The following is a 26,805-nucleotide window of genomic DNA, read 5'->3' on the forward strand; positions in this document are numbered from 1 at the left end:
AATGGGTGGGATTCGAACCCAGGCCCTCCAAGAAATGGATCCATTCCTTGCAATGCCAAGCAGAGCCTTTGCTGCCTGGGCCACAGTGCGAGCCTGTAGGGAAAGCGCCTGAAAGGTGATGTCCTGACCAAAGGCGGGGAAGAGTTCCTTTGCAGCCTCCCCTGCCCGCTGGTGGGAGCTGTTGCCCCAGGATCGTCGCGCATCAGAGGCGGGACCATCCAAGAGAGAACAAGAGGGCCGAGCCTTCCCTTTCGTCGTCGTCGTCGCCCTCCTCCTCCTCCTCCTCCTCTTCGTCTCGGGCGGAGCTTGTGGCCAGAGCACCAGAAAGGAGGGAACGCGCAAGGAAGAAAGGAGAAAGAGAGGAAGGAAGGAAGGAAGGAAGGAAGGAAAGAAGGAAGGAAGAAAGGCAGACGGAAAGAAAGAGCCTGCCGTTGGATCTCCAGCCCCGCCGGTAAGCGAAGGAGAGGAGGGCAAAAGGGAGGGAAAGGAGGAGAGGGAGAAGGAGGGAGGAGAAAGAGAGGAAAAGGAGGAGAGGAGGAGGAAGGAAGAGGAGGCGGCACTTTGCAGAGGCCGGCGCGGCGTGGCTTTCTTCTTCTCCTCCTCCTCCTCTTTCTCTTCTTCTTTCCGTGATCTCATCCCTTTCCTCCCTTTTCCCTTTCCTTCCTTCCTTCTCTGCAGCTTTTTGGAAGGCTTTTCTTTCCCAAGAGGAAGAAGGAGAAGGGATGCGTGGCCGATGGGTCGGAAGCTCAAGCCAGGAGGCCCAGCGGATGCTCCAGTAGCCTTGCTTCCTCATCACCTTCCTCACCATCACCATTTGGGATTTCTTCTGGAAGGAAAGGCCCATGGGATGCTCCAGTCGCAAGACCGCCACTGCTTTCCGCTGTCAACAATGGCTTCTTTTTTAAGGAAAGGAGGATAGATTGGATGTCCACCGAGACCGCCTTTGCATCTCCACCACCATCACGTTCATCGGGGATTCAAAGGCCTGTGGGATTCCCCGGTGAGATCACCTTTCACCATCATCACCAACATCATCATCCTTCTTCGTGATTGATTGAAAACAAAGGGGATCCCAAACCTAGTACCTCCCTTCCCCAATGCAAAGGCCCCCTCTGCAGCGTCACCACCATCCCTTCTTCATTGTGATTCTTATCTAAGGGAGGGGGGCCCCCAAGGGCCCGCCGGTGCCTCTCTGCCTCCCACCTCTCTGATGAAAATGGAGCCAGATCTTCTCAGGACTCTGGCCGGTCCCGGGATGGTCCCGCATCCAGACCCTTTGCTGGGTTTGGAGGCCAAGCGGCACCTCCTCCTGCTCCAAGAGCCCGGGCCGGACCTGGTGCATATCCTGCGCCCGAGGAAGAGGAAGGTGGGCGAGGAGGAGGAAGGCCTACGATGCAGGGAAGAGGAGGAGGAGGAGGAGGAGGAAGGCTTGGAGGCCCAGAAGCCAAGTGCTGAGCATCAGAGGAAGGACTCTTTAGTTGTGGATTGGAGCCTTGGCCCGGCCTTGTTGCAAAGCCCCGAGAAAGGCTCAGAGGCCCAGGAGCCAGATGCCGAGCATCAACAGGGAGACCTGCATCCCTCTTCAGCTGGGGATTGGAAACTGGGCTCAGCCTTGAAGCAAAAGCTTAAGGAAGAAGAGGAGGAGGAAGGATTGGAGGCCCAAGAGTCAAGTGTTGAGCATCAGAGGAAGGACTCTTTGGCTGTAGATTGGAGCCTTGGCCCAGCTTTGTTGCAAAGCCCAGAGAATTGCTTGAAGGCCCAGGAGCTAGATGCCGAGCATCAACAGGAAGACCTGCATCCCTCTTTAGCTATGGATTGGAAGCTGAGCTCAGCCTTGAAGCAGAAGCCTAAGGAAGAAGAGGAGGAGGAGGAAGGCTTGAAGGCCCAGGAGCCAGGTGCTGAGCATCAACAGAAGAACTCTTTGGCTGGGGACTGGAGCCACAGCCTCGGCCCAGCCTTGTTGCAAAGTCTAGAGGAATGCTCAGAGGCCCAGGAGCCAGATGCCAAGCATCAACAGGAAGACTTGCATCCCTCTTTAGCTGTGGATTGGAAGCTGAGCTCAGTCTTGAAGCAAAAGCCTAAGGAAGAAGAAGAAGAAGAAGAAGAAGAAGAAGAAGAAGAGGAAGGCTTGAAGGCCCAGGAGCCAGGTGCTGAGCATCAGCAGAAGGACTCTTTGGCTGGGGACTGGAGCCACAGCCTCGGCCCAGCCTTGTTGCAAAGTCTAGAGGAATGCTCAGAGGCCCAGGAGCCAGATGTCAAGCATCAACAGGAAGACCTGAATCCCTCTTTAGCTGTGGATTGGAAGCTGAACTCAGCCTTGAAGCAAAAGCCTAAAGAAGAAGAGGAAGAGGAAGGCTTGGAGGCCCAGAAGCCTAGTGCTGAGCATCAGCAAGACTTTTTGGCTGTGGATCGGAGGCTTGGCCTAGCCTTGTTGCAAAGTCCAGAGGAAGAGGAGGAGGAAGAAGAAGGGGAGGAAGGCTCAGAGGCTCAAGAGCCAAGTGCTGAGCCTCAACAGGAAGACCTGCATCCCTCTTTGGCTGTGGATTGGAGGCTGAGCTCAGCCTTGAAGCAAAAGCCAGAGGAAGAAGAAGAAGAGCAGGAGGAAGGCTCAGAGACCCAGGAGCCAGGTGTTGAGCATCAACAGGAAGAGCTGCATCCAACTTTGGCTGTGGATTGGAAGCTGGGCCCGACCCTGCTGCAAAGCCCAGAGAAAGAAGAAGAAGATGAGGAGGAAGACCAGGAGCCAGGTGCTGAGCATCAGCAGGATGACACCTTGTCTATGGATTGGAGACTGGGCCCGGCCTTGAAGCAAAGGCCTGAGGAAAAAGAAGAGGAGGAGGCCCAGGGGCTAGGTGCTGAGCACCAACAGAAGTACCTGCAACCCTCCTTGGCTGTGGATTGGAGGCTGAGCTCAGCTTTGAAGGAAAAGCGAGAGGAGGAGGAGGAGGAGGAGGAAGGCTCAGAGAGCCAGGAGCCAGGTGCTGAGCATCAGCAGGATGACACCTTGGCTGTGGATTGGAGACTGGGCCCGGCCTTGAAACAAAGGCCTCAGGAAGAACGGGAGGAAGAAGAGGAGGAGGAGGAGACACAGGAGCCAGGTGCTGAGCACCAACAGAAAGACCTGCAACCCTCCTTGGATTGGAGGCTGACCTCAGCCTTGAAGCAAAAGCCAGAGGAAGGAGAGAAGGAGAAGAAGGAATGCTCCGAGGCCCAGGAGCCAAATGTCCAGCATCAGCAAAAGGACTCCTTTTCTGTGGATTGGAGGCTGGGCCTGGCCTTGAAGCAAAGCCCTGAAGAAGAGGAGGAAGAGGAGCTGCAGGTGGTGGCCTCCTTCTTCCGCTTGGTGGATGCTCAGAGTTTGCAACTGGTTGAAGGAGGCCTTGAAGAGGATGTTGAGGAGGAGGAGCAGGACTTGAGCCAAGCCTCTCTCCCAGCCCCTTCCCCAGACTCCCCTTGGACAGAAGCGATGGATCCCCCAAACTGCCAAGAGAGGCGGCGGCGGAGGGGCCGCCGGAGGCGAAAGAGCAGCAGCAGCCCCTCTTTGCTGGACTTGGCTCTGGCGGACCCCCAGTCAGGCTCTGCAATGGACCTCTTCCCCGCTGGCCCACTGTCCAACCCTAGCCTTGAGTTTGGTCAGGAAGAGGACCAGTGCTTGGCGGAGGAAGGCAAGGACTCCCCTTCCCCGGAGGAGGCCCCTCGGCTGCGGGCTGTCTTCGAGGCCCTGGACCAGGACGGGGATGGCTTTGTGCGTATCGAGGAGTTCGTCCAGTTTGCTACCGTCTACGGGGCAGAGCAGGTAAGGCTCCAAAGCACATGGCTCTGAGGTTGCAGTTGGCAAATTGGGTGTATTATCATCCTTCTGGATATGGATCTGCCTGTTCAGTGGTCGGGGATTCTGGGAGTTGGAGGGTCAATCAGCTGGAGGGTTGCTGCAGGTTGCGGAGGCTTGGTCAATGGCAGGGTGGGCCAACTTCGGCCCTCCCTCCAGATCTTTTGGACTCCAACTCCCACAATTCCCAACAGCCAGTAGGCTGTTAGGAATTGTGGGAGTTGGAGTCCAAAACAACTGGAGGAAGGGCCAAAGTTGGCCCAGACCTGTGATAAAATATTCTGTACCCACAGCTCCATTCTCAGCTTTGTTGAGGTCCTCCGGTGCAACTCTATCCTATTCTTGAACCAGAAGTCCTTCCTTTCAATAAGATTTGCTATTATTGGCTGTTTTGCCTATCCATGCAAAGTCTAGGAATGTGTATCTCTCTCTCACCCTACCCACAGATGTGGTACCATACAGGGAGACCCCAGGTTATGAACAAGAGAGGTTTCTTCTTCAGTTTAATTTATTTGTAAGTCAGGACAGGGACATTTTTAAAGTGTAACTACAGCCAAAATGCATATCCTTTAGTTTTGGATGGCATGGAGAAGGGTCAATACCCTTTTGGGATTTACTTTGCTGCCTGTGGCCCGGTTTGGAAGATTTCACTTCACTTTCTCTTCCTGTGAGAATGGGATTTTGAGAAATATGGCTTTTTGTGGAAACAAGGATTGGGATAAAGCTTCAGTGGAGACCCTGTTTCCCCTTGAACATAGCTCTCCCAGGAATGGATTTCCCTTCCTTCCAAGGGATAGATTTTTCTCACTTTGTCTCCCCTGTGTTCTTAACTAGGAGTTGTTTGTAAGTCGGAGATTTGTAACTCAGGGACTGCCTGTATATAATTTATATGCACACAAAGGCACACATGTGTCATATTGTTTTATATACATAGTCCCGTGTATCGTAAATGAGCGCATATCTTGTGTGTTCTGCGCAGTGATGCGTTTCTTATGTGCATGCTGGAAATTTGGGGCTGGGAGCTATTTCTGTAATTAGCAATGTTCTACTTTTGCTGTTGTGGTGCAATTGTGGTCCTCTTTCGACCATCGTTTCTATTGAGGTCAATGAGATTTGCATTTTTGGGGCTTTGCTTCCTGGAGCACAGAGTGCCAGTCCCCTGGTCTACAAATTGGGCTAGTTTTCTATATGCAAAGAATTCGGGGCCTGCTTTTATTTTTCTAAATAAAGAGGAACAATTCAGATATGCTGTCTTTCACCTGCAGGTTGAAGCACGTATCGTTCTCGCCTTGTTGTTATCATCATTACGGGTTGATACTTGTATTTAGATACAAGGTATGGGCAAATTTGGGCCCTCCAGGTGTTTTGGACTTCTACAATTCCTAACAGCCTCAGGCCCTTTCCTTTCCCCCCTCAGCCTCTTAAAAGGAAAGGGAAAAGGAAGAGGCCTGAGGTTGTTAGGAATTGTGGAAGTTGAAGTCCAAAACACCTGGCGCAAGGGGCAAAATTTTCCCATGCCTGACTTAGATGGTAAAAAATGGATGTTAATTTGCATTAGACACTTGAAGGACTTTCCTATCTTGTAGTCTTCACCCTTGTCTGTGTTTGCATGCATGCAGTGGTGCGGCTCCCCGTGGCTCCAAATTATATGGTAGCAATAGTAACATCTGCTTGGAAATTGATAGCTACTGTTGGGTTTCACCCCCTAGCTAACCTCAGTGTCATCTGAGCAAGAGAAATTGTGGAAAGCGAGGAAGCAGATGAGCTATTTTGGGATGACAGCGCCCAGAATCTCTCAGGCGGGGTTAGATCGGGAGGATTGTGTGAGTTGTAGTCCCCAAAACTCTTCCAAGCAGTGGAAGATTGACCCAGATTGGCTTCTTCCATCAAGGCTACTCTACCAATTAAATTATTGCCCAGAAAGGCTAACAGAGTCAGTTTAGCTGTGATTTGGCTTGATTGAGATCACCTGCTGTTTCTATTTGGCTGCCCAAAAGTTTGCTTTCTAGCAGCAAGGCCCAGCATTCTGCCACAGCTCCAAAGCACATTGCATTGTTGTGGTATTCATTCCAAAACATTTCTGAAAGGTTACTTTAAGGCAAACATTTCCTTTTTCAACCAAGCTTGTTTACCTACATTTGGGAACTTTCCTTTTTGTTGATACAAAACAAAACACAGCACGAATAGGTGCAGATTGGATGTGACCGCATATCTTTAAACCGCCCATTCACTTATGACTACCCCATGAAATTCATAGAGTTTTCTTAGGCAACAAAGAGATTTCATAGGGTTGTTGTGAGTTTTCCAGGCTGCCTGGCCATGTTCCAGAAGCATTCTCTCCTGCCATTTCACCTGCATCTATGGCAGGCATTCTCAGAGGTCTGTTGGAAACTTGGAAAAAGGGGTTTACATTCACACCTACCTCAAACAGATACGAGTTCTTTCTCCCACCCTGGACATCATTCCACAGATATATAAACCCCACTTGCCTAGTTTCCAACAGACCTCATAACCTCTGAGGATGCCTGCCATAGATGCAGGTGAAACGTCAGCAGAGAATGCTTCTGGAACATGGCCATACAGCCTGGAAGACTCACAAAAACCCAGTGATTCTGGCCATGAAAGCCTCTGACAATCATTTTCATTGGGTTGTTTTAAGTGGTGATTTGACATTTCCTTCCTCTGCAATATTCTCCTACGGCATATTCATTGGTAGTCTTCCATCCAAGTACTGACCAAGGCTTACCCTGCTTAGCTTTCAAGATCAGATGTGATCTGGTGCCCCTTTAGGGTATTTAGACTTTACTAAAAGTTATGTTTGTGGGTGACCCTTCGTAATAATAATAGCAATAATTGATTTATTACCTGCCTTTCCCAATGTCAAAAACATGCAAACATTATACAAAAAATTACACAGATTAAAAAAAAACACACAATATATATATATATAAAACTTTTTGCACCATATATATTTCACAGATACAGATTTGACATATGCTAGCAATAGAAGGTAACATGTAATATATAAAAGTAACACGTAGAAGAACACGTTTCATAGTGTCTCATTTCTTTTTCCATTAATCCATCCAAATCAAATGAGGAGGACCTTAAGGAGATTCCATCTGAACATTAGGAAGAACTTCCTGACTGTGAGAGCCGTTCAGCAGTGGAACTCTCTGCCCCGGAGTGTGGTGGAGCCTCCTTCTTTGGAGGCTTTTAAACAGAGGCTGGATGGCCATCTGTCAGGGGTGCTTTGAATTCAATATTCCTGCTTCTTGGCAGGGGGTTGGACTGGATGGCCCATGAGGTCTCTTCCAACTCTATGATTAAGATGTAAACGTACTATTAGCTTCATCAATTGTACCAGAAAATGTGTAGACCAGGTGTGGGCCAACTTCAGCCTTCCCTCCTGGTGTTTTGGATTCCAGCTCCCACAATTCCTAAAGCTTACCGACTGTTGGAGTCCAAAACACCTGGAGGGAAGGCCAAAGTTGGCCCTCACCTGGTCTACAACTTCCAAGAATATGTAGTCTCTCTTGTGTTTCTGACCGCACTTCCTGTCGCTGTAGCCAATGTTGGGGATGATAGAAGGTGCTGCTTTAAATGTTAGGAAGGCTCTGTGTTTCCCATGCATATTAAAGGTGACGTGATGGAATTGCAACCCATTACATTCTGCAGTTTCAGCTGCTCCCTATGGCCCTGAATCAGAGAAGAATGTGTTTCTCCAGCCGGATTGGCTCCCGAATGTGCTTACTTGCCTCTTTCCTTTGTGGCTCTTCTGCACGGACGGCTGGCCAGGAGATATGTGCCCAGAAAACTTGCTCCTTTGTGTCTCTGTTATCTTAACCCAAAATCATCCTGATCAAAGCAGCACAGAGTTTCCCCACTGGCATCTTTAGTGTAACATGAAAGGGAGACATTGTTTGATGGTTGACAGGCAGGGAAATGTTTAATATCTTTTCCCGTCTGGTCATTCTCCCTTGGATACACCTCAAACCATGCCTGTTTCTTCCCAGTCTGATTAGCTGTACACTGGGGGTGTTATATTCACCACGTGGTTATGCATAAATCTCTTCCCTTATCTCTACTTAAGTAAACTCCCCTTGCGGCTGTTTTAAAGCCCACATTTGTATTTCTTTCCATGTATCCAAATGCCAGCCTTCCTTTTAAAACAAATTTTTCATTATTTCCTTCCCAGATACCATTCAATAACTTGGCCATTTGAAAATATTTTAATAACTTTTTTCTCTCTCTCTTTTTTTAAATAGATCTTTTTCACTTTTCCATGATTTTGCTGTTGTCAATCTAGCTCAGGTTTGGGCAGACCCTTGATCATCTTTCTCTGGACACATTCCAGCTCAGAGTCAGCATCTCTGAATATAATATATAATATAAATACAGTGAATAAATAAATAAATAAATAACAAAACTGCCCCCCCCCCCATATATTTGCTATACCTGTATTTGCATGTACATCATAATGAGATATCTTGGAGATGGGACCCAGGTCTAAACAATACATTTGTTTTGTAAACACCTTATACACAAAGCCTGCAATGTTAAATAAATACATTCACGAAATGACACTATATACATTGAAGTACTGCTATCTCAGGCACCTATGTGGGCAGTTTTGGATTTTGGAGTATTTGGTAATTCAGTGTTCTGGAGAAGGGTGCTGGGTTTGCTTTTCCTGCATGAAGGCAGAAGGGGGTTGGACTGGATGACCTTTGGCGTCCTCTTCCCACTCTAAGATTCTATGATTCTGTGTTTGCTTCCTGAAGCCCCACAGCTGCAGGTGCCCATTTGGATCCATTTTTGCTACATTGACAATTTTACTAATATTTTGAACCATTGGTGTGACCTTTGCAGAAAGTCACTTTGTTGCAGGTTAAACCTGCTGTGCCGTGTGATGTAATCCAAATGCGGAGTAAAAAAAGAACACAGGGAGGAGTTCTGGCTTATATTAGCACAGATGCCACTTTGTAAGCTGTGTGAGAGATCATTATTACCTGGTCTGTGCACCGGTGTGCAATGCATTGCTGCAGGTTCGTTGCCCTTATTCTCTAGAAATCTCTGTGATTGGTTGCTTTAAAATCTGAATTAAAGTTGCTCTGTCTCCAGTATTAAAGTTTCAGTGAGATTGTGAAGAAATAACTACAACAACAACAGCAAGTCTACAACCTGCCACCATCTCCCCGAGGGGACTCCCCAAAGGGGAGGCTTACACATGTGACAAAATGCCCACAAGACTCAAAACAATAAAGCAAAAACACAATTAAAATAAAAACACAGCAAAACAAACACAACGGCTCCATTCCCCTTTCGTATCCCCTAAAACTGACAGTCTTCAATTAGCCTGATGCATAACCTACTCAACATGTCTATTGTTATTCTTCTTTCCTATGTATTATGATTTATCTTTGTTTATTCAATTCTCTCGTATTGTTATGTGCCTAGTTTATTTGTAAGCCACTCAGGGTGCCCCAGATGTTTTCCTTGCAATTCCACATCCCAGATGCAGTGCTTAATGGTGGATTTGGCGTTGTCATATCCAAGCGTTGCCATTAAGTCTGAATGGACTTGATGACAGATAATAACAACACCACATTATCTAATAGTATAGCAAATCATTGGTCTTTTAGTGGTAAGCTGTTAGGATTTGTGGAAGTTGAAGGCCAAAGTTGTCCCATTCGTAGTTCTACAAGGTCTTTAGCCTTCTCTGCTCAAGAGTACTGGTGTTTCGCTATACTCCAAATCCCACAATTCTATTGCATTGAGCCACAATAGTTAATGTGGTGCCAAACTGCATTAATTCTAGTGTAGACACACCATTGATTGGTGGTGAATGTAGGAGGTGCCAGAGTCATGTCCCAGGGAATCTGTATTACTTGTATCAATATGACAGGCATTAGAGCCATGCGTCTGAGGAGTACTAGGCTGGAAAAGGCCGGTAAAGGAGAGGAGAACACCTTAGAACTTCATGGATTTGGAGAATTCGACTCCTTTCCACGGTTGGCTGAACCGAAGGCCGGAGAGTGAAATTTCAGCCTGCTGCTAAGTGAGCTGTTGTTTGGCCCTGGTTGGGGTTGGCTTTCAGGAAATTCCCTGAGCTCTCCTTGTTTCAGAAGAATTTCGTAGGTTTCTGCCAAGAGCCCTACCCTTGTGAGAAAGGAGAAAAGAAACTGGCAAGGCTAAATAAGGAGGTAGCGCCTCTGTGTTTAACTAGGTTGCATGAAAGAAGCTGAATCCCCAGATGAGACAGTTTTGGCTGGAGAATGTTGCTGGCATCACAGGTCACCCAACTCATTCTTCTTAGGCCTTTGTTATGTAATTTGGTGCCACCCCCGCCACCCCCCAAAAATGGCATAGGATAATGGTTTGACATCATGGAGAGGAAACATGATGCTTAATAGAGTTTCACCATTTTTTCCCAGCCTCACCAAATGTCCAAAGACTGCAGAAGCACAGTTATTCTTGGCTCATCCTATTGGTAATATCAAAAACTGGAGTGAGGAACTTTGAGCTCTACAGATGTTTTGGACTACAGCTCCCAGAAGCCCCATAGAGCATGACTATGGATAAGGAATATGGGACTTGCTGCCCAAAATATGGGGTGCCAAGGATCCTTGCACTGGGCAAACCATGGTCTGTGCTACAACATCATTTGTGGAGACAACCATATTACACTTTGTGTTCATGCTTGAGTTTTAAATCTCCCTATTAAACATTAGTTTAAACATTATCCATGGCTATGGGAGAGAATTTGCACAGAGTGCAATGAATATGGGCTGATTTTTATGCTTCACTGTCAACAGCTGAGTTTTTGGACAGTTTTTGGAAACAGTCATCTGAGAATAAATATCTCCATTCTCTACCAGCTGAGTGACTGTCCTTATATTCTACAACTGGTGCTGATTACAATTTAGGAACTCTTTGTACACGCCCAGCAATTACAAGTTGCAAATTCTTCATGAAGGACTTGCGGTTTTTTATGCCGTTGCAAAAAGAAATTTGGCCACCTGCCCTTTACCCTTCTGTCAAGATCAGAAGTAGTTAATTAAGGTACCAGTTTAAAGTTCTTCCTTGGCTCTTGATGAGTTAGGTGGATCTGTAATTGGTTAAGTGAATGGATCCAAAGGGTGATTCTCCCCAATGCTTCCTCTTCATCCTGGAAAGAAGTGACGAGTGGAGTGCCACAATCAGGGTTCCATCCTGGGCCCAGTTCTGTTCAACATCTTTATTAATGACTTAGATGAAGGCACGATCATCAAGTTTGCAGACGGGAACTAATAGGTACAGAGAGCCAATATTCCAGAAGACAGGAGCAGAATCCAAAACTGTCTTAACAGATTAGAAAGATGATTGGGCAAAACTCACAAAATGAAGTTCAACAGAGACAATCCTAGTAGTAGGGTTATGTGCCTATCTCAGGGTACATGTTAAAACTCCAAAGAACATTATGCACCTTCCTTTCTTCTCTAGAGCAAAGCGATCAGGAAAAACACCATCTTGGAAATATGAGTTTGCTGCATAGTTCAGGGAAGAGGAAACTGGGTCGAAGCTATTCATTTTTGTGGTTGCGGTTTTAGCCAGAACAGTAGTTTGCTCAAGCCTCAGTCTGAAGTGTGTGTGTGTGACATTTGTGTGTGTAAGTATAAGCAGCCGCTGCCTTCCTCCTCTTTTTGAGTGCCCTCCTCCTCCTTGTAAAGTCAACAGTAGCATTGTGTTATCCTTGCCATTAGATTCTGGCAGTGAAAGCCTCGACTTGAAAGGACAACAAATTAACAAGACTTTCCAGTTCAATTCAGTCCTGTTTTTAGAAAATAAAAACAAAGGGGACCAGTGTTCAGGGCTGGTCGGATTGTAGAAGCAATCCAGAAAGCCATAAGGACCAATTTGGGGTGGCAACACCATTGACTGTGATGCTCACCTAGAGGGTCCCCATGCAAAGTTGCAAGAACAGAATGCAAGGTATATGTTTTGCTCTGTTGTGTGCACACAAGATGTCCAATAAAGTCATGAAAAAGGAGGCGGGGGGAGGGGGGGCAATGAAATAGAAATATTGAGACTCTTAAACCAATGGAAAAGTACTAAAGAGGCTTTTAGACATTAGATTTAGGGCTGCTATTTGCTCAGTATGACTTCTGCCTCTGCAAAACCAGTCCCTATGGTTTCACTTTCCCACATCAAAACAAAAAAAAAGTTCTTTCTAAGGACCTCCAGCAGGATTCAGCGGTTTCCTTCCACCAGATGTGGCTCCTTTGCACACTGATTCTTGCTGCAATCTGTGTTTGTTGTTATTGTTATTGTTATTTATAACCTGCTTTATCTCTGCTGAAGGAGACTCAAAGCGATTTAACATAAAAGCATAAACATACAATTCAATGTTCAGTGTTATTGTTGGGCTTTTATATCTTTTTGCTCTTAAAATAGGAGAACATCTAAATCAGTGGCTCCCAACCTTTTTTTTTCCTTGTTTGTTTTTTTTTTTTTTTTTACCAGGGATCACTTTAACCAAGGACCACTCTCCAACATTAGTACCAAAGGGGTTACAAATCAGTTTTTGGTCAACTTTAGATTCAGTTTGGGACGCTGATTCAGAAAATTGCATTGGATAGACCACATCAGCTCTAGTTTCTGATACAGGAGATATGCCATGGTCAGCAACAGGGAAGGAGTGGCAGGCTGTGTGAAAAGAGCAATAGTAAATAAAATAAAATAAATAAAGAGGAAGGAGGCTCACGGACCAGATTTCCGTCCTTGCAGCCCACTGGTGGTCCACAGCCCACAGGTTAAGTACCACTAATCTAAACAGAGTTGTGCCATCCTCCAAATTGAATGTATATATCTATCCTTCCTTCCTGGATGGATATCAAAGCTGAACAATAAAAAACACAGTATGCAGTAATGTAACTAAATGTCAACAAGTCAACAAGTGACTTGAAGGCACACATTACACAATCTGTATTCAAGTGTTTTGGTCACTACAGAGTATGATCCTGGTGCTTGGATACAAGGACAGAGAACACATGTGTTCAGTCCCCATTAGTTTTGTTCTTTTTATTTTCAAAGAAGGTTTAAATTTAGTAAATGACTTGCTGTAGCAATGTGGGAAAGATCAGTCATGAGTGTAAAATGTGTGTAGGGGTGGGTGGATGAATGCACAGCCATGGTTTGTTATGACTCATTAGAGGTCCCTCGCCAACGGTTCTGCAATAGTATTATACAGTCATAACACGGACCCTCGCTTTCTCTCTTCTCTGCCTGGGAACTGGGACAGCTTGAGAACCGGCTACCGAATTAGTCGAGGAGCTTCAGCGTGGCTCCTCAGAGAAGGGCGGTTGAAACAAAAATATTTTCATCCAAATGCATGCCAAAAGTTCTCCACCTCCTCCTGATGAGCAGCAATTACTCATTCTCAGATCAGTATTAAGCAGAACAAAAGGAAAAGGCTTTTCTCAGCTATGTTGGTTGGTAGTCCACCTGCATTACAGCTGTTTGGTGAAATAGAAAGCTTAAGCCTTCCTACTTGTTCACAGGCTGCACTCTGGGGTCCTAGCCCAGAGTGCAGCCCAGCCACTTACGTGACACCTTTTCATCCAAGTTGAAGATCTAGTTCAGGGGTCCTCAAACTAAGGCCTGGGGGCCGGATACGGCCCTCTGAGGTTATTTACCCGGCCCTTCCTCAACCTAAGTCTGAAAGCACACAACAACAACAACAATCCTATCTCATCAGCCAAAAACAGGCCCACACTTCCCATTAAAATATGGATAAGTTTATATTTGTTAAAATTGTTTTCATTTTAATTATTGTATTGTTTTAAGTGTTTTTTACACTTCAAAGAAGACTTGTGCAGTGTGCATAGGAATTCATTCATGTGTTTTTCAAATTATAATCCGGCCCTTCAACAGTTTGAGTGACTGTGACCTGGCCCTCTGTTTAAAAAGTCTGAGGACCCCTGATCTAGTTAGTCCAAATATAGCTCATCCAACAGTGTTCCTTGATTTGTGTTTGGGCTTTGCTGCATTTGGGGTTCCCTAAGTAGACCTGTTCAAGCTGGGTTTAGAAAAGGCAGAGGAACGAGAGACCAGATTGCCAATATCCGCTGGATAATGGAGAAAGGCAGGGAGTTTCAGAAAAACATCTACTTCTGCTTCATTGACTATTCTAAAGCCTTTGACTGTGTGGATCATAATAAATTGTGGCAAGTTCTTGGTGGGATGGGCATCCCAAGCCACCTTGTCTCTCTCCTGAGGAACCTGTACAAGGACCAAGTCGCAACAGTAAGAACTGACCACGGAACAACAGACTGGTTTAAGATTGGGAAAGGCGTACGGCAAGGCTGCATCCTCTCACCCAACCTTTTTAACTTGTATGCAGAACACATCATGCGATGTGCGGGGCTGGATGAATGCAAAGTTGGGGTGAAAATTGCTGGAAGAAACATTAACAACCTCAGATATGCAGATGACACCACTCTGATGGCCGAAAGCGAGGAGGAGCTGAGGAGCCTTCTAATCAAGGTGAAAGAAGAAAGCGCAAAAGCCGGGTTGCAGCTAAACGTCAAAAAAACCAAGATTATGGCAACAAGAATGATTGACAACTGGAAAATAGAGGGAGAAACCGTGGAGGCCGTGACAGACTTTGTATTTCTAGGTGCAAAGATTACTGCAGATGCAGACTGTGGCCAGGAAATCAGAAGACGCTTACTTCTTGGGAGGAGAGCAATGTCCAGTCTCGATAAAATAGTGAAGAGTAGAGACATCAGACTGGCAACAAAGATCCGCCTAGTCAAAGCCATGGTATTCCCTGTAGTAACCTACGGATGTGAGAGCTGGACCTTAGGGAAGGCTGAGCGAAGGAAGATCGATGCTTTTGAGCTGTGGTGTTGGAGGAAAGTGCTGAGAGTGCCTTGGACTGCGAGAAGATCCAACCAGTCCATCCTCCAGGAAATAAAGCCCGACTGCTCACTGGAGGGAAGGATACTAGAGACAAAGTTGAAGTACTTTGGCCACATCATGAGGAGACAGGAAAGCTTAGAGAAGACAATTATGCTGGGGAAAGTGGAAGGCAAAAGGAAGAGGGGCCGACCAAGGGCAAGATGGATGGATGGCATCCTTGAAGTGACTGGACTGACTTTGAGGGAGCTGGGGGTGGTAACGGCCGACAGGGAGCTCTGGCGTAGGCTGGTCCATGAGGTCACGAAGAGTCGGAGACGACTGAACGAATGAACAACAACAACAAAGTAGACCTCTGCATGGTAGCTGGAGGATCCCTCTTGTCATTTGTTGAAGGTAGCATTTGTTGGATTTTCTTGGTGGGTCTGTAAGTGGTTTGTATGTTGTGTTTCCTCATCATTTTCCCTATGCGGTCGGTGGTTCCCTTGATGTCTGGCAAGAACACTTTTGCTCTGGGTGGATCTTTGTCTTCACTCTCATGGCTTGTTCTAGGTCTTGCAACTCTTTTGATATCTGAGTCTCCATTGGCCTGTAGAGCCCGGTTTAGGTGGTTCTGTTCACCTTGGAAGAGGTGGGGTTCACAGACACCCACCTCTTCATAGACACTTGGGAAATGTCTGACATGTTATCCAATATGATAGCCAGCAGAGTAACCTTGTTTGCTGTGTACTAATTTTCTTGTGTTTCTAATAATGATGATAATAATAATAATAATAATAATAATAATAATAATAATAGATTAAGGGCTCCTTTACACAATGGGAAGGGGCAACTTGAGTGTTCAGAAACATCATTAGAGAAAACTCCTTGGTACAACTTGGATGGGGCCTGTGAATGGACCTAATTCATGTATTCAGCTGCCTTAAAGCACATGATATTATCTGTTTACCAACCAGCCTGAAAGATCCATGGGATTATGTTTTCATTTTCTTCTTGGTCTTTCCCCCCTTGCATGAAACTGGGGGACAAGAGTTTGTTGTATGAGTCAAGGTTAAATCTTACTGAGCTTTAGGAAATTTGGGAAGATTAATATATTTTGTCTCAGGGCACACCCGTTCGTTTGGAGCACCCAGCTTTGGTTTCCCAATATTGCGGGAAAGAAACTAAGAATGTTGTTCTTGGACTTAGTAAGGTGGCAGTTTCCTCTCTTTCAGACCCAACCTGCTTTAGGTTTTCTGGGCATCCTTTCCCCACCCTTTTGGAATCCACCCAACTAGTGATTTATATATAGAGAGAGAGAGATTTGTAGCTTTCTATAAGGAAAGCTCAATATGTAGAGTAAAATCCTCTCTGTGTTGCATTGGAATGTGAGTAACAACGCAGGACTTGTTTCCAAGGTACCGTAGCTTAAGGATCGTATGGGCTTTTCAGTGCCTCTATTCCAACTCAGATTTTGCCTGGTTTAAAATGTTCCTGTGTAAGGTGATGTTTTGTGGAAAATCTCAACAAGGCGGCTCCCCAGTGTGGCTATCCGAACCCACCCATCATGGAGAGAGAAAAACAAATAATATACTAATAATACGGAGATATGATTACCATATCATATCTCGGGGAGATGGGAGTTTTTATTTTAAGCTGATTCTATGCGCATCCTAAAGGGATTGTATTTAGGTTTGGGAACAAATGTTAGACCTTTGTTGATAACATCTTTCTCCTGGGTGGTTAATACTCTATTGGACCAATTCACTACTAGGTCTTCCATTTCACATTCGGAGCCTCTTGAAAAAAACTAGAATTCATGAATAAGTAGAATGTTGCCGAAAGTAGACGTGTGATGACACTATGTCATAAAGTCTCAACCCATTCAACAGTTTGTGAAAGCAACAAAAACATTCAAAGTAAGGGCTACACAATAAAACAGGAAATAACACTTTCAAACCAGGAGCAGATTTCCCCCCCAAATTTTGTTACATCATGTTGTTACAACAGTTGTTGAACCCACAGCTTTCCAAAAATTTCATGTTGGTTAATATGTTTTTAGACTTGCTTCACTTTGCAACTCAGTCATTCAGTCCTACTAGTAAACCAGCGGTTAAACCAACACCTTATAAGAGATAAGGACACAGATATAAATAGTGACAGTGAAATATATGGGGGCACAGCATATCCGAGAACATTGGTTGCTCCCCGAGAAGCTGTCATGCAAGAGAATGCTGTGCATCAAATCATTGTTTATTTGTTATTATGTTAAAGTATACCCCACTTTTTCTCTCTGCAAGAAGACATAAAGCAGCTGTTTGTTGCTTTTATTGCTTGTTTGTTGTGACGTGTGCCTGTGGCTGCATCTTCCTGTGTTTCAGTGCCTTTCTACTGAATTGGTGATGCACAGACTAAATTTCTAGGAATGTTAATTTTTTGAGATTGTAGCCCCTTCTATGTTGCCTTATATTCTACGATCTGATCCCAGACTATCTGACAATGGAGACTTGTATAACCCAGTTCAAAGCAGATAATCTGGGACCAGATCCTGGGATAGAGTAACCAACAGTGTATCTCCCAAAACAAGCTTTCCCTAGCTGTGGCACAGCTCCAGCCCAAATCCTTTTTGATGTCTCAGTGCCAACGGAAGGGATATACAGTCGGCTTTTTCAGTGCGGGGAGTTGGCCTCGGTCTTTATACGGCTTGCTTGTCTACTTTGGCTCCCGTTCCACCCATTCCTTCCTGTTTCGACTTTGACGGAAAGCGTACCATTGCTTTCTTAAGGGCCAAGCCAAATCCATATGGTGAAGCCCTCCATTTAGGACGGGGATGTTTGCTTTACTTCATAAGATGCCCATTCTCAAATGCATCTTTGTCCACCACCTTTATTTCTCCTTTATTTTTTAATTTATTTTAATCTTAGAAAAATCTAGAATCCCCTTTCAGTTTGCTTAGGCCCAGACAGAATAATGGAAGCCTTCACCTAAAGACAAAAAAATGCTTTAATGATTCTATGGAATAGAGGTAGATGTTTAGTTGTCTTTCTGATGAATGCTTACAGTTCTCTTTAAAAAACACTAGGCTTTGTATGGGAATTTTTGTGGTTCCCTAAGAGTGGCTGGTTCAAATTACAAGAGAAGCAATTCCGTTTAAACATCGTGAAGACCTTAACTGCTCAACATTGACATGGATTGGCTCAAAGGATGGAGAATTCTCCTTCTTTGGTTATATGTGAATTATTCTTCTTTAGTGTTGTGTGTGTGTGTTACCTCTGAAGTTTTAAAAATACAGTTCATATTTAATTCTGTTTTAATGTTTGCATATTTGTATATTTTAAATTGTATGTTGACGGTTTTATACTAAGCCGCTTTGAGTCTTCTGGGGGGGGGGGGGGGGGGAATAAAGCCAAAAATAATAAGAAGAATAAGAATAAGGCATAATACTGTTGCTCAGATGATTCATTTGAACTTGTACCACAAATACCATCTGCCTGTGACAAAGAAGTGGTGGGATCACAAGCCTGAAAAAATTACGAAAAAGGAACATATCAAACTATTCTGGGACTTCCTAATTCAGACTGACAGAGTTTTGGAGCACAATACTCCTGACCTCACAATCATGTTAAAAAATCAAGTATGGACCGTCGATGTTGCGATCCCAGACGACAGCAGGATTGAAGAGAAACAACTGGAAAAGCTGACACAATATGAGGATTTAAAGATCGAACTGCAAAGACTCTGGCACAAGTCAGTAAAAGTGATCCCATTGGTGATGGGCACACTGGGTACAGTGCCTAAAGATCTTGTCCTGCACTTAAACACAATCGGCGCTGACAAAATTACCATCTGTCAGCTGCAAAAGGCCACCCTACTCGGATGTGCATGCATTATTCGCCGATACATCACACAGTCCTAGACACTTGGGAAGTATCCAATGTGTGATCCAATACAACAGCCAGCATAGTGATCTTCTTTGCTGTGTACTAATCTTGCTGTGTTTCTAATAATAACAATAATAATCACCATCACCACCATCATCATCTCTACACATAATAAAAGTGAAAATATGTATGTGTGTGGCTGGAGTGCCCACTTACACAGACAAGATCCTGCCTCCACAAATGGCTATTGCACACACAGGGATTGTGGTCCAAAATCATCAAGCTGTGAGACGGATAGAAGTTGAGGTGGCGGTTTGGAAGATTTCATTGTATGGAAGTGCTAACTGCAAAGAAGGCAAGGCCGTGTCATTCACAGCGTAAGAAGAAGTACCACAATGCCTTCTTTGCACCTTTTTCCACTTTGGGGAGGTAGTAGGCAGCGGGCCGCATGGGGTTGGCTATGTTTTGGTGGCATGTTGAGTATTTGGGCAGCTGTATTTTGTTGGAGAATGCAATTTTTAAAAAAAATACGTGAAATGCTCCTCTTGGGCTTTGTGATCTATGGGATACACCACCTCTACCCCATTTTACAAGGATGCTTGGATAGTATTTTAACTACATAGAATTATAGAATCATAGAATCAAAGAGTTGGAAGAGACCTCATGGGCCATCCAGCCCAATCCCCTGCCAAGAAGCAGGAATATTGCATTCAAATCACCCCTGACAGATGGCCATCCAGCCTCTGTTTAAAAGCTTCCAGAGAAGGAGCCTCCACCACACTCCGGGGCAGAGAGTTCCACTGCTGAACGGCTCTCACAGTCAGGAAGTTCTTCCTCATGTTCAGATGGAATCTCCTCTCTTGTAGTTTGAAGCCATTGTTCCGCGTCCTAGTCTCCTAGTCTACAGAAGCAGCCTATTGTGCAAAACCACACAGGAAGGAATAGAACCCAGATTTTGATCGGCTGTTCTAGTGTTGGATGGTGAACACTTCAAAGGGGATGGGCATCTGCTTTTGCTGCTTGTCTAACTAGCCATTACTGTAACTGGATAGGACCTCTGGAGGCCATTTTTAATGATTAATTAATTGGTTGTGATTGGAGTAGAACAGACACTTGCTCGTGGCTAAACGCGGTGGTGCATAATAACTGACTTTTGTCCCTGGCTTCTCGGCTGTGCTAGTCAACAGGATGGATGAAACCTCTGTTGCTATGGCACCTTTTTCAATGAACTGTGCCATGGATACCTTCTCCAGTTCTTGTACCTTTGCTGTTGTTTTCATGGAGATCTTTGTGGAAATGTATTATCCAGCCACTAACTGTATAATTTGTAAAGCTTTTCCCCATAACAGAATGAAAACAGTTGTTGACCTGTATTAGGAGACTTCAATCCCATCCAAAGTACACCCGTTCTCAGCAGGAGCCCATCCTAAACTTAGCTATTTTGTGGTTGGTGTAAAGTAGAACAATCAGCAGACAAACCTGGGGCTATCATTTAGTTCAGAGATATCAAACTCGTTTTCACTGAGGGCCACATCAGCTTTATGGTGGCCATCAAAGGGCCCTTGGATGGGGAATCCATGAATACAGAGGACCAGTTTTTTTGATGTAGTGGTTCGTGCTCCTTAGTTTTTACCCAACCTTTGAGTCCCCAGATTTTATTGAATGCCAATTCCCATCTCTTTTGATTATCCACCATACACACTGGATAATAGGAATGGCAACCCAACAGCACTTTGGGCTCTGAGGTTGGGGAAAGGTTAAATGACATTTTGAAGCCAGACAAACCTTGTATCTCAATCCAAACCCAAGTATCCTGACAAACAGGACAAAGTGCGGCTTTCCAGATTTTCTTGTATCCCAACTCCCATCAGCTCTTGTTGTTGCTACTCTGCTGCTGAGTATGCATGCCCAGTGTGGAACACATCCCACCACGCTAAAACAGTGGATGTGGCTCTTAATGAGACATGCCGCATTATCACGGGGTATCTGCGCCCTACACCACTGGAGAAATTACACTGTATAGCCGTAATTGCACCACCTGACATCCGCCGGGAAGTAGCAGCCAATAGTGAAAGGATCAAGGCAGTGACATCTCCAGCTCATCGCTTGTTTGGGTATCAGCCAACACGTTAATGACTTAAATCAAGACATAGTTTTCTAAGATCTACAGAAACACTCGCTGGAACACCTCAGCAAGCGAGAGTCCAAAAGTGGCAGGCTCAAACCCAGAACCTCAATCAATGGCTGATACCAAATGAGAGACTCCCCCCTGGGCACACAGAAAACTGGGCGACTTGGAAGGTGCTGAACAGACTGTGCTCTGGAACCACGAGATGCAGAGCCAACCTTAAGAAATGGGGCTACAAAGTGGAATCCACGTCATGTGAGTGTGGAGAAGAGCAAACCACTGACCACCTGCTGCAATTCAACCTGAGCCCTGCCACATGCACAATGGAGGACCTCCTTGCAGCAACACCAGAGGCACTCCAAGTGGCCAGACACTGGTCAAAGGACATTTAATCAACTACCAAGTTTGCAAACTTTGTGTTTTGTCTGTCTGTCTGTTTGTTTGTTTGTTTTGTTAAAAATGTAATACAACTGTCAGGTTGCTCCTGATACGATCAATAAATAAATAAATAAATAAATAAATAAATAAATAAATAAATAGTTGTGATATCTACTGAGGAGGAAGACAAGAGTTGTAATTCAACATCTGGATGAGGGCCACATAGAATGAGAGGGAGGGCCAGATTTGGCCTAAGGGACTTGTGTTTTATATATGTGCTTTAGCTGAACCAGCAGTAACAGGCATCTGCAGGAAGTTCCTTCTGGAAGTCTCTGTGGATTATGTCCATCCATCTATTGGGAAATAGGCTCAGGACCTTAGAGCAGCAGTATCCAACCTTGGGTCCTCCAGGTGTTTAGGACTTCATCTCCTAGAAGCCCTGCCCAGATTGTCCAATGTTCAGGAATTCTGGGAGCAGAAGTCCAAAACATCTGAAGGACCAAAGGTTGGACACTACTACTACTACTACTAGCAATCAGTGCATATCAAGAATAGGCCATCGATAGCCTTCCAAGATATGGTTAAGGCATAATTTTGTAAGTGGGCAATACTGAACCAGATAAATCAGTCTTGTTTGGTATACTAAACCAATATTGGTTATTTTATTATTATTATTATTATTATTATTATTATTATTGACACAAAAACACAGTATGTCACAGCAAACGTGATATATATGCTGGATTTCGTATCACAAAATCACAAGTTGAACACTTCCCAAGCGTATAGGACTGTGTGATGTATTTTTGAATGATGCGTGCAGATCCAAGTAAGGTTACCTTTGTAGTTGACAGATTGTGATTTTGTCAATGTTTATTGTTTCCAAATGCCGGCTGAGGTCTTTTGGCATGGCACTCAGTGTGCTGATGACAACTGTTATTGTTACTATTATTATTAGTTTTCATGGAAATGTACACCGTATAAAGCGTGTAAGCTTCTCAGTACCCACCTGCAAGTTAGAGTAAGTATCTAATTTATCTAGTTTTGTCCCTTAAAAGCTCAGTAAACAGTTATGTAGTGCGGAGGGAAGCAAAACCTAGGGAAAGTACGCACAATGTTATACAACCGTTAGACAACATTTTGAAGAGGCTTTTCTTTTCAGTCTTTAATTCCATTTCCCCTTCTACGGGCGACAGAAGTAAAAGTTATCAAGAACAAAAGAATATTTCTAACTTGTGATTTGGTTTTCTCCTTTATTTGAGGAACTTTATTGCATTCTATTTGCTGCCTGGTGGATGAAAATACTGAAGGCCCTTGAAGTACAAGATTTACAAGATGTACTGATATGAATAAAAAAGCTTGTGGGTCCAAAGAGAAGCAGAAGCCAGTTTTAGGTTTGCAGAGCAAACCAGAGCAGTAATAATGGCAATCTTGTTCTCTGTTTAGGGAAGTAATTTTCTTTACTAAATTGGCTTTTTGTGTTGAAAGTGTTTTGTTCCATGTTCATGCTGTGTCATGATCAAAAAACTGAATTCACCCAGAACATTCCTCCTCAAATAACGCTTGCCTGCAGCCAGCAACCCAACTAGATTTTCCAGAAACAAGTATTTATTTACAGTATATATATTCTGCCCTTCTCACCCCGAAGAGGACTCAGAGCGGATCACAGAACACATATACAGCAAACATTCAATACCGATTATACAATGGCAAGACAAACAAAGATATACGTGTGTGTGTGTGTGTGTGTGTGTGTGTGTGTAGGCTTTCCCATCATCGGCATCTTGGAGGCTGTGCTTGGTTCCAGCCACGAACCAGGGAGGTGGGAGGTGCTGTTGCTCCACCTCTGCCGAAGAGCTTTGTTTATAAACTTCCTCCTTTGATCAAATCTCCAGCATTTTTCTGGCATTTCCTTATGGATGCCTTAATACCTCCCCACTTTTAAAAGTGGTACCTATTAATCTACTCACATTTCTTTTTGATCTGATAGGTGGGCAGAAGCTGGGACTAAAAGGCTCACCCTGACCCGGGCTACAAACTGTCAACCTTCTCATTGACAAGATTTACTGCATCTCGCAGTTAGCCTGCTGTGCTAAAGCCCGGCCCAGTAACTAGGATAGTTCATTCCTGGCGTCTGTAATCATACTGATATCTGACAAATTTCCAGTTTTCTCATAAGTCCTTGTCTTCTTTAATTTTATTCTCACAGCAGCCCTATGTGGTTGGTCACATTGTAGATAACATTCATTCAAAGGGGACTAAACCTCCCCATTCCCAGTTTACTTTGCAATCTTGCGTTCTATCCACAGAGTCCATGAAATGTTGTAACTGCAAAGCTATTGTTGTATTATCAGTATCCTCCCCCTGGATGATGGTGATGTATATCATGTTTGTTTTGCGGTGTCAAGAGTTCAAGTTCATCATGTTTATTCCCCATGCTCTGGATTAGTGGAGAGCAGCCAGGGGCAAACTTTGGCCCTCCAGGTGTTTTGGACTTCAACTCCCACAATTCCTAACAGCCGGGTTATGCTGAGTTGAGAGATATCTAAGATCATGAACTATTCTCCATAGCTTCTTATGTAAGGTTTCTCCCCTCTGACTGCTGAGTTCTTGAATTTTTAACCCAATTCTGATAGGGATCACATCTATGCCATGGCTTCCCCCCAGCAAAGCCTGGAGAATGCACTGAAAGTGAGAAAGAAACTTCCAAATTGGCCAAATGGTAATGCCAATCAGATCTGCATGGTCGGACTTTCTGGGATCTGCATTTCCATTCCTGCCTGTCATTTGTGGCATTATTCCTTAGTGTGATATTTGCCATCTTAGGCAACTTACAATGCCAGGAAAGAGATTATATTTTTTTTCCATCTGGAGAGAAAACAGCAGTTTAATATGTAGCCCGTATAAGCTTAACACTATCCGATTATGGGCCGCACTGCCATATGGGTGCCGGCAGCATGTACCTGCAAGATATTAAGCTTGCTAGTTGGCCCGCTTTTTGCAGGCATAACTGTATTATCTCAATAAAATCTCATTTAAAACCTGGCACAAGCTGGCTGGCAATGATCCCCCACCCTCAATCACATACAAGCATGTCATTGAAAGCCATTGCTGAGGACACATCTTCTTTTCTTCCTTTTCTCCTCCTTGGTCCTTCACAGATCTAGTTAAAGGCAGGATCTGGGCAGACTGGACATGACAGACCCAAAGGCAGCATCTCCACAGGGAATCTGAAAAATGCAAGTGGCGATGCATAAACACCATTGTTTTCTAGTAGGACTTTTGTGAAATGAGTGGGTCATGGTGCTTAATGTATAATAAGTTTCCTTGATCAACACAAATGGTGGAGTCTCTTGAGTCTGGGACATTTAGCCCAGTGAATCACTCTCAGTAACACAATTTTTGTTCCTGGGTTATCAATGTCATTTCCTAACTGGTTCTATGATAAAAATATGGGGAAGGTTTATTAAACTGCCAAAACTTTGTCTTTTTTGAGGGGGACATCATCCTGTGATGACACATTTTGCTCTAGTTTTTCAGTAAATGCCTCATCAAATCTCAACCAATTCAGCCTAGTTTGTGCCACAAAAACCAAGTAAAGTTCGCCCAGTTAAACAGAAAATAACACTTTCAACCCAGGAACAGGATTTTTTTTTCAAATTCTGTTACATAGTGTAAAATGTCCTGGAATCCCTAAATGTATTTATTTTGAACAATCCCCAGAAATGTCATTTCAGTTGTCATCGGCTGGTGCACAGAAAAATAGGAAAATAGTCAATTAAAACATTGTAGCACAGGTATTACATTATTTTTCCACATAATCGCCATTCAGTTGTATACATTTTGTCATCCATGGGATGAGTTTTTGATGCCTGTGTCATAGAAGTTTTCCTCTGCCGTTTTCAGTCAGTTAGTCACTCTGATTTTCATCTTGTCATCATCAGAAAAAAAAAATTCCACCCAGGTGTTCCTTCGATTTAGTGAACAGATGATAGTCACTGGGTGCAAGATCAGGGCTGTGAGAGGGGTGGCTTAAAACATCCCAACCAAATGAAGTCAACAACTCTTATGTTGCATGAGCGGTGTGCGGAAACGCATTGACATGGAGGAGACTGACTCTTGCTGTCGGCTTCCCACAACATTTGTTTTGGATGGCTCTGCAAAGTCTTTTCATGGTCTCACAATATAATCCATACCCATTTTGTCACATGCTGTCTTCACATTTTGTCCTTTCCATAAAATAAACTGATTTTGTGATGAATCGCAGCAGCGTTCATGCCCTTAGCATTTAGGTAGCATATAATAGCGTGAACTTCCACTTGGAGGGAATGAGGGCACTCACCTCTAAAGTTCACCACAACGCCAGTCAATGAGCTACTGATGACTGGCTTCCTGCTACATTGCCGTGATACCAACTTCTCTCTAAAAAATTCCCTGTGAGAGCTACGTGTCTTGTAACTTTACTTTCCAGATAACCCTTGTAATGATGATGATGATGACGATGATGATGATGATGATAATTTTTTTCGTGTCAGGAGCGACTTGAGAAACTGCAAGTTGCTACTGGTTTGAGAGAATTGGCCATCTGCAAGGACGTTGCCCAGGGGACGCCAGGATGTTTTGATGTTTATCATCCTTGTGGGAGGCTTCTCTCATGTCCCCACATGGGGAGCTGGAGCTGACAGAGGGAGCTCATCCTCACTCTCCCCAGATTTGAACCTGCGACCTGTCTGTCTTCAGTCCTACCGGCACAAGGGTTTTTAAATAATAATAATAATAATAATAATAATAATAATAATAATAATAATTTATTTGTGCCCCGCCCCATCTCCCCAAGGGTTCTCAAACTAAACAAAAAATACATAATTGAACTTAAATAAACATAGTAGAACTCATCACACACCATTTCCATAAGCTGAAGTAGGCATCCAACATCTAGGATTGTAATTGTATGGTCCTCCCAGTGCAAATCTATTGAAGAAATCTGCAAACAATCAAATGGATAAAATGTAAACACACGAATGTGGAGGGCCAGTTGTAGGTGTTTCCAAGTAGAATAATAGTCAAGCCCGGAGATGCTGTGTGGGAGTTTTAAAACAAACTGTTTCTAAACAACAGTTTAATTGTCAGCGAACACATTCTAGGGTTTTGTTTTTGCGTCCTGATCTTAAACTGTAGTCATCACCTTCTCGTTTTGGGAGTTTTTCTTCTGTATGGGAACAGTGCGTTTTTAATACCATAATTTTCCATAGGAAAACGCAAGCGCTACAAACGTTTCTGTGGTTTGCATTTTGCCTGTTTATGCTTTAAATTGCACATGTTTTGAATGCCACAGAAAGGAAGCTGTGACTGACACCTTCTGTGTGCGCAGTTGGAGATTTTTGCTCACCAAGTCACAAAGCTACTGCAATAAAAGGTCAAAGTGTCGGGAGTTTTTCGTGTATATAAATAACAACCACCCTCAAGCCTTAAAAAAAAAGGTGAAATTCTTATTTGGAACTGAGATCTGGATGTGCATCATTGGACACATGCAGGGGATTTGTTCAGTACTCCTGTACATGGGAATTCACTTTTATAACTTCCTCTTATTATGGCCTGGGTGTGAAACAGGACCACCCTGAAAGAAGGAAATGATTTTATAAAGACTTGTCTCTAAATCACAGCAAGCTGCAGAAAATCATACTGACCAGAAGGTTGGTGGTTCAAGC

The 26,805-nt window shown here is 44.2% G+C and overlaps 1 protein-coding gene across 5 annotated transcripts in view; it reads left to right on the forward strand.

The window, feature by feature from the left end:
* Nucleotides 1-278: 278 nt before the first annotated feature.
* RAB11FIP3 (RAB11 family interacting protein 3) overlaps nt 279-26,805 on the forward strand; it is a 112,778-nt gene continuing 86,251 nt past the window's right edge. For 3 of the 5 annotated variants that reach the window (XM_060786227.2, XM_060786228.2, XM_060786229.2), the window contains exons 1-2: nt 280-451; nt 679-3,796. In XM_060786227.2, the coding sequence (XP_060642210.2) occupies nt 1,211-3,796 (2,586 nt within the window). In that variant the 5' untranslated portion in view covers nt 280-451; nt 679-1,210. Of the gene's footprint in view, nt 452-489; nt 3,797-26,805 lie in introns of those variants that run through there. The other 2 variants (XM_060786226.2, XM_067461200.1) reach the window with 2 other exon arrangements.

The sequence above is a fragment of the Anolis sagrei genome, chromosome X (assembly GCF_037176765.1).
Source record: "Anolis sagrei isolate rAnoSag1 chromosome X, rAnoSag1.mat, whole genome shotgun sequence".
Classification (NCBI taxonomy): Eukaryota; Metazoa; Chordata; class Lepidosauria; order Squamata; family Dactyloidae; genus Anolis; species Anolis sagrei.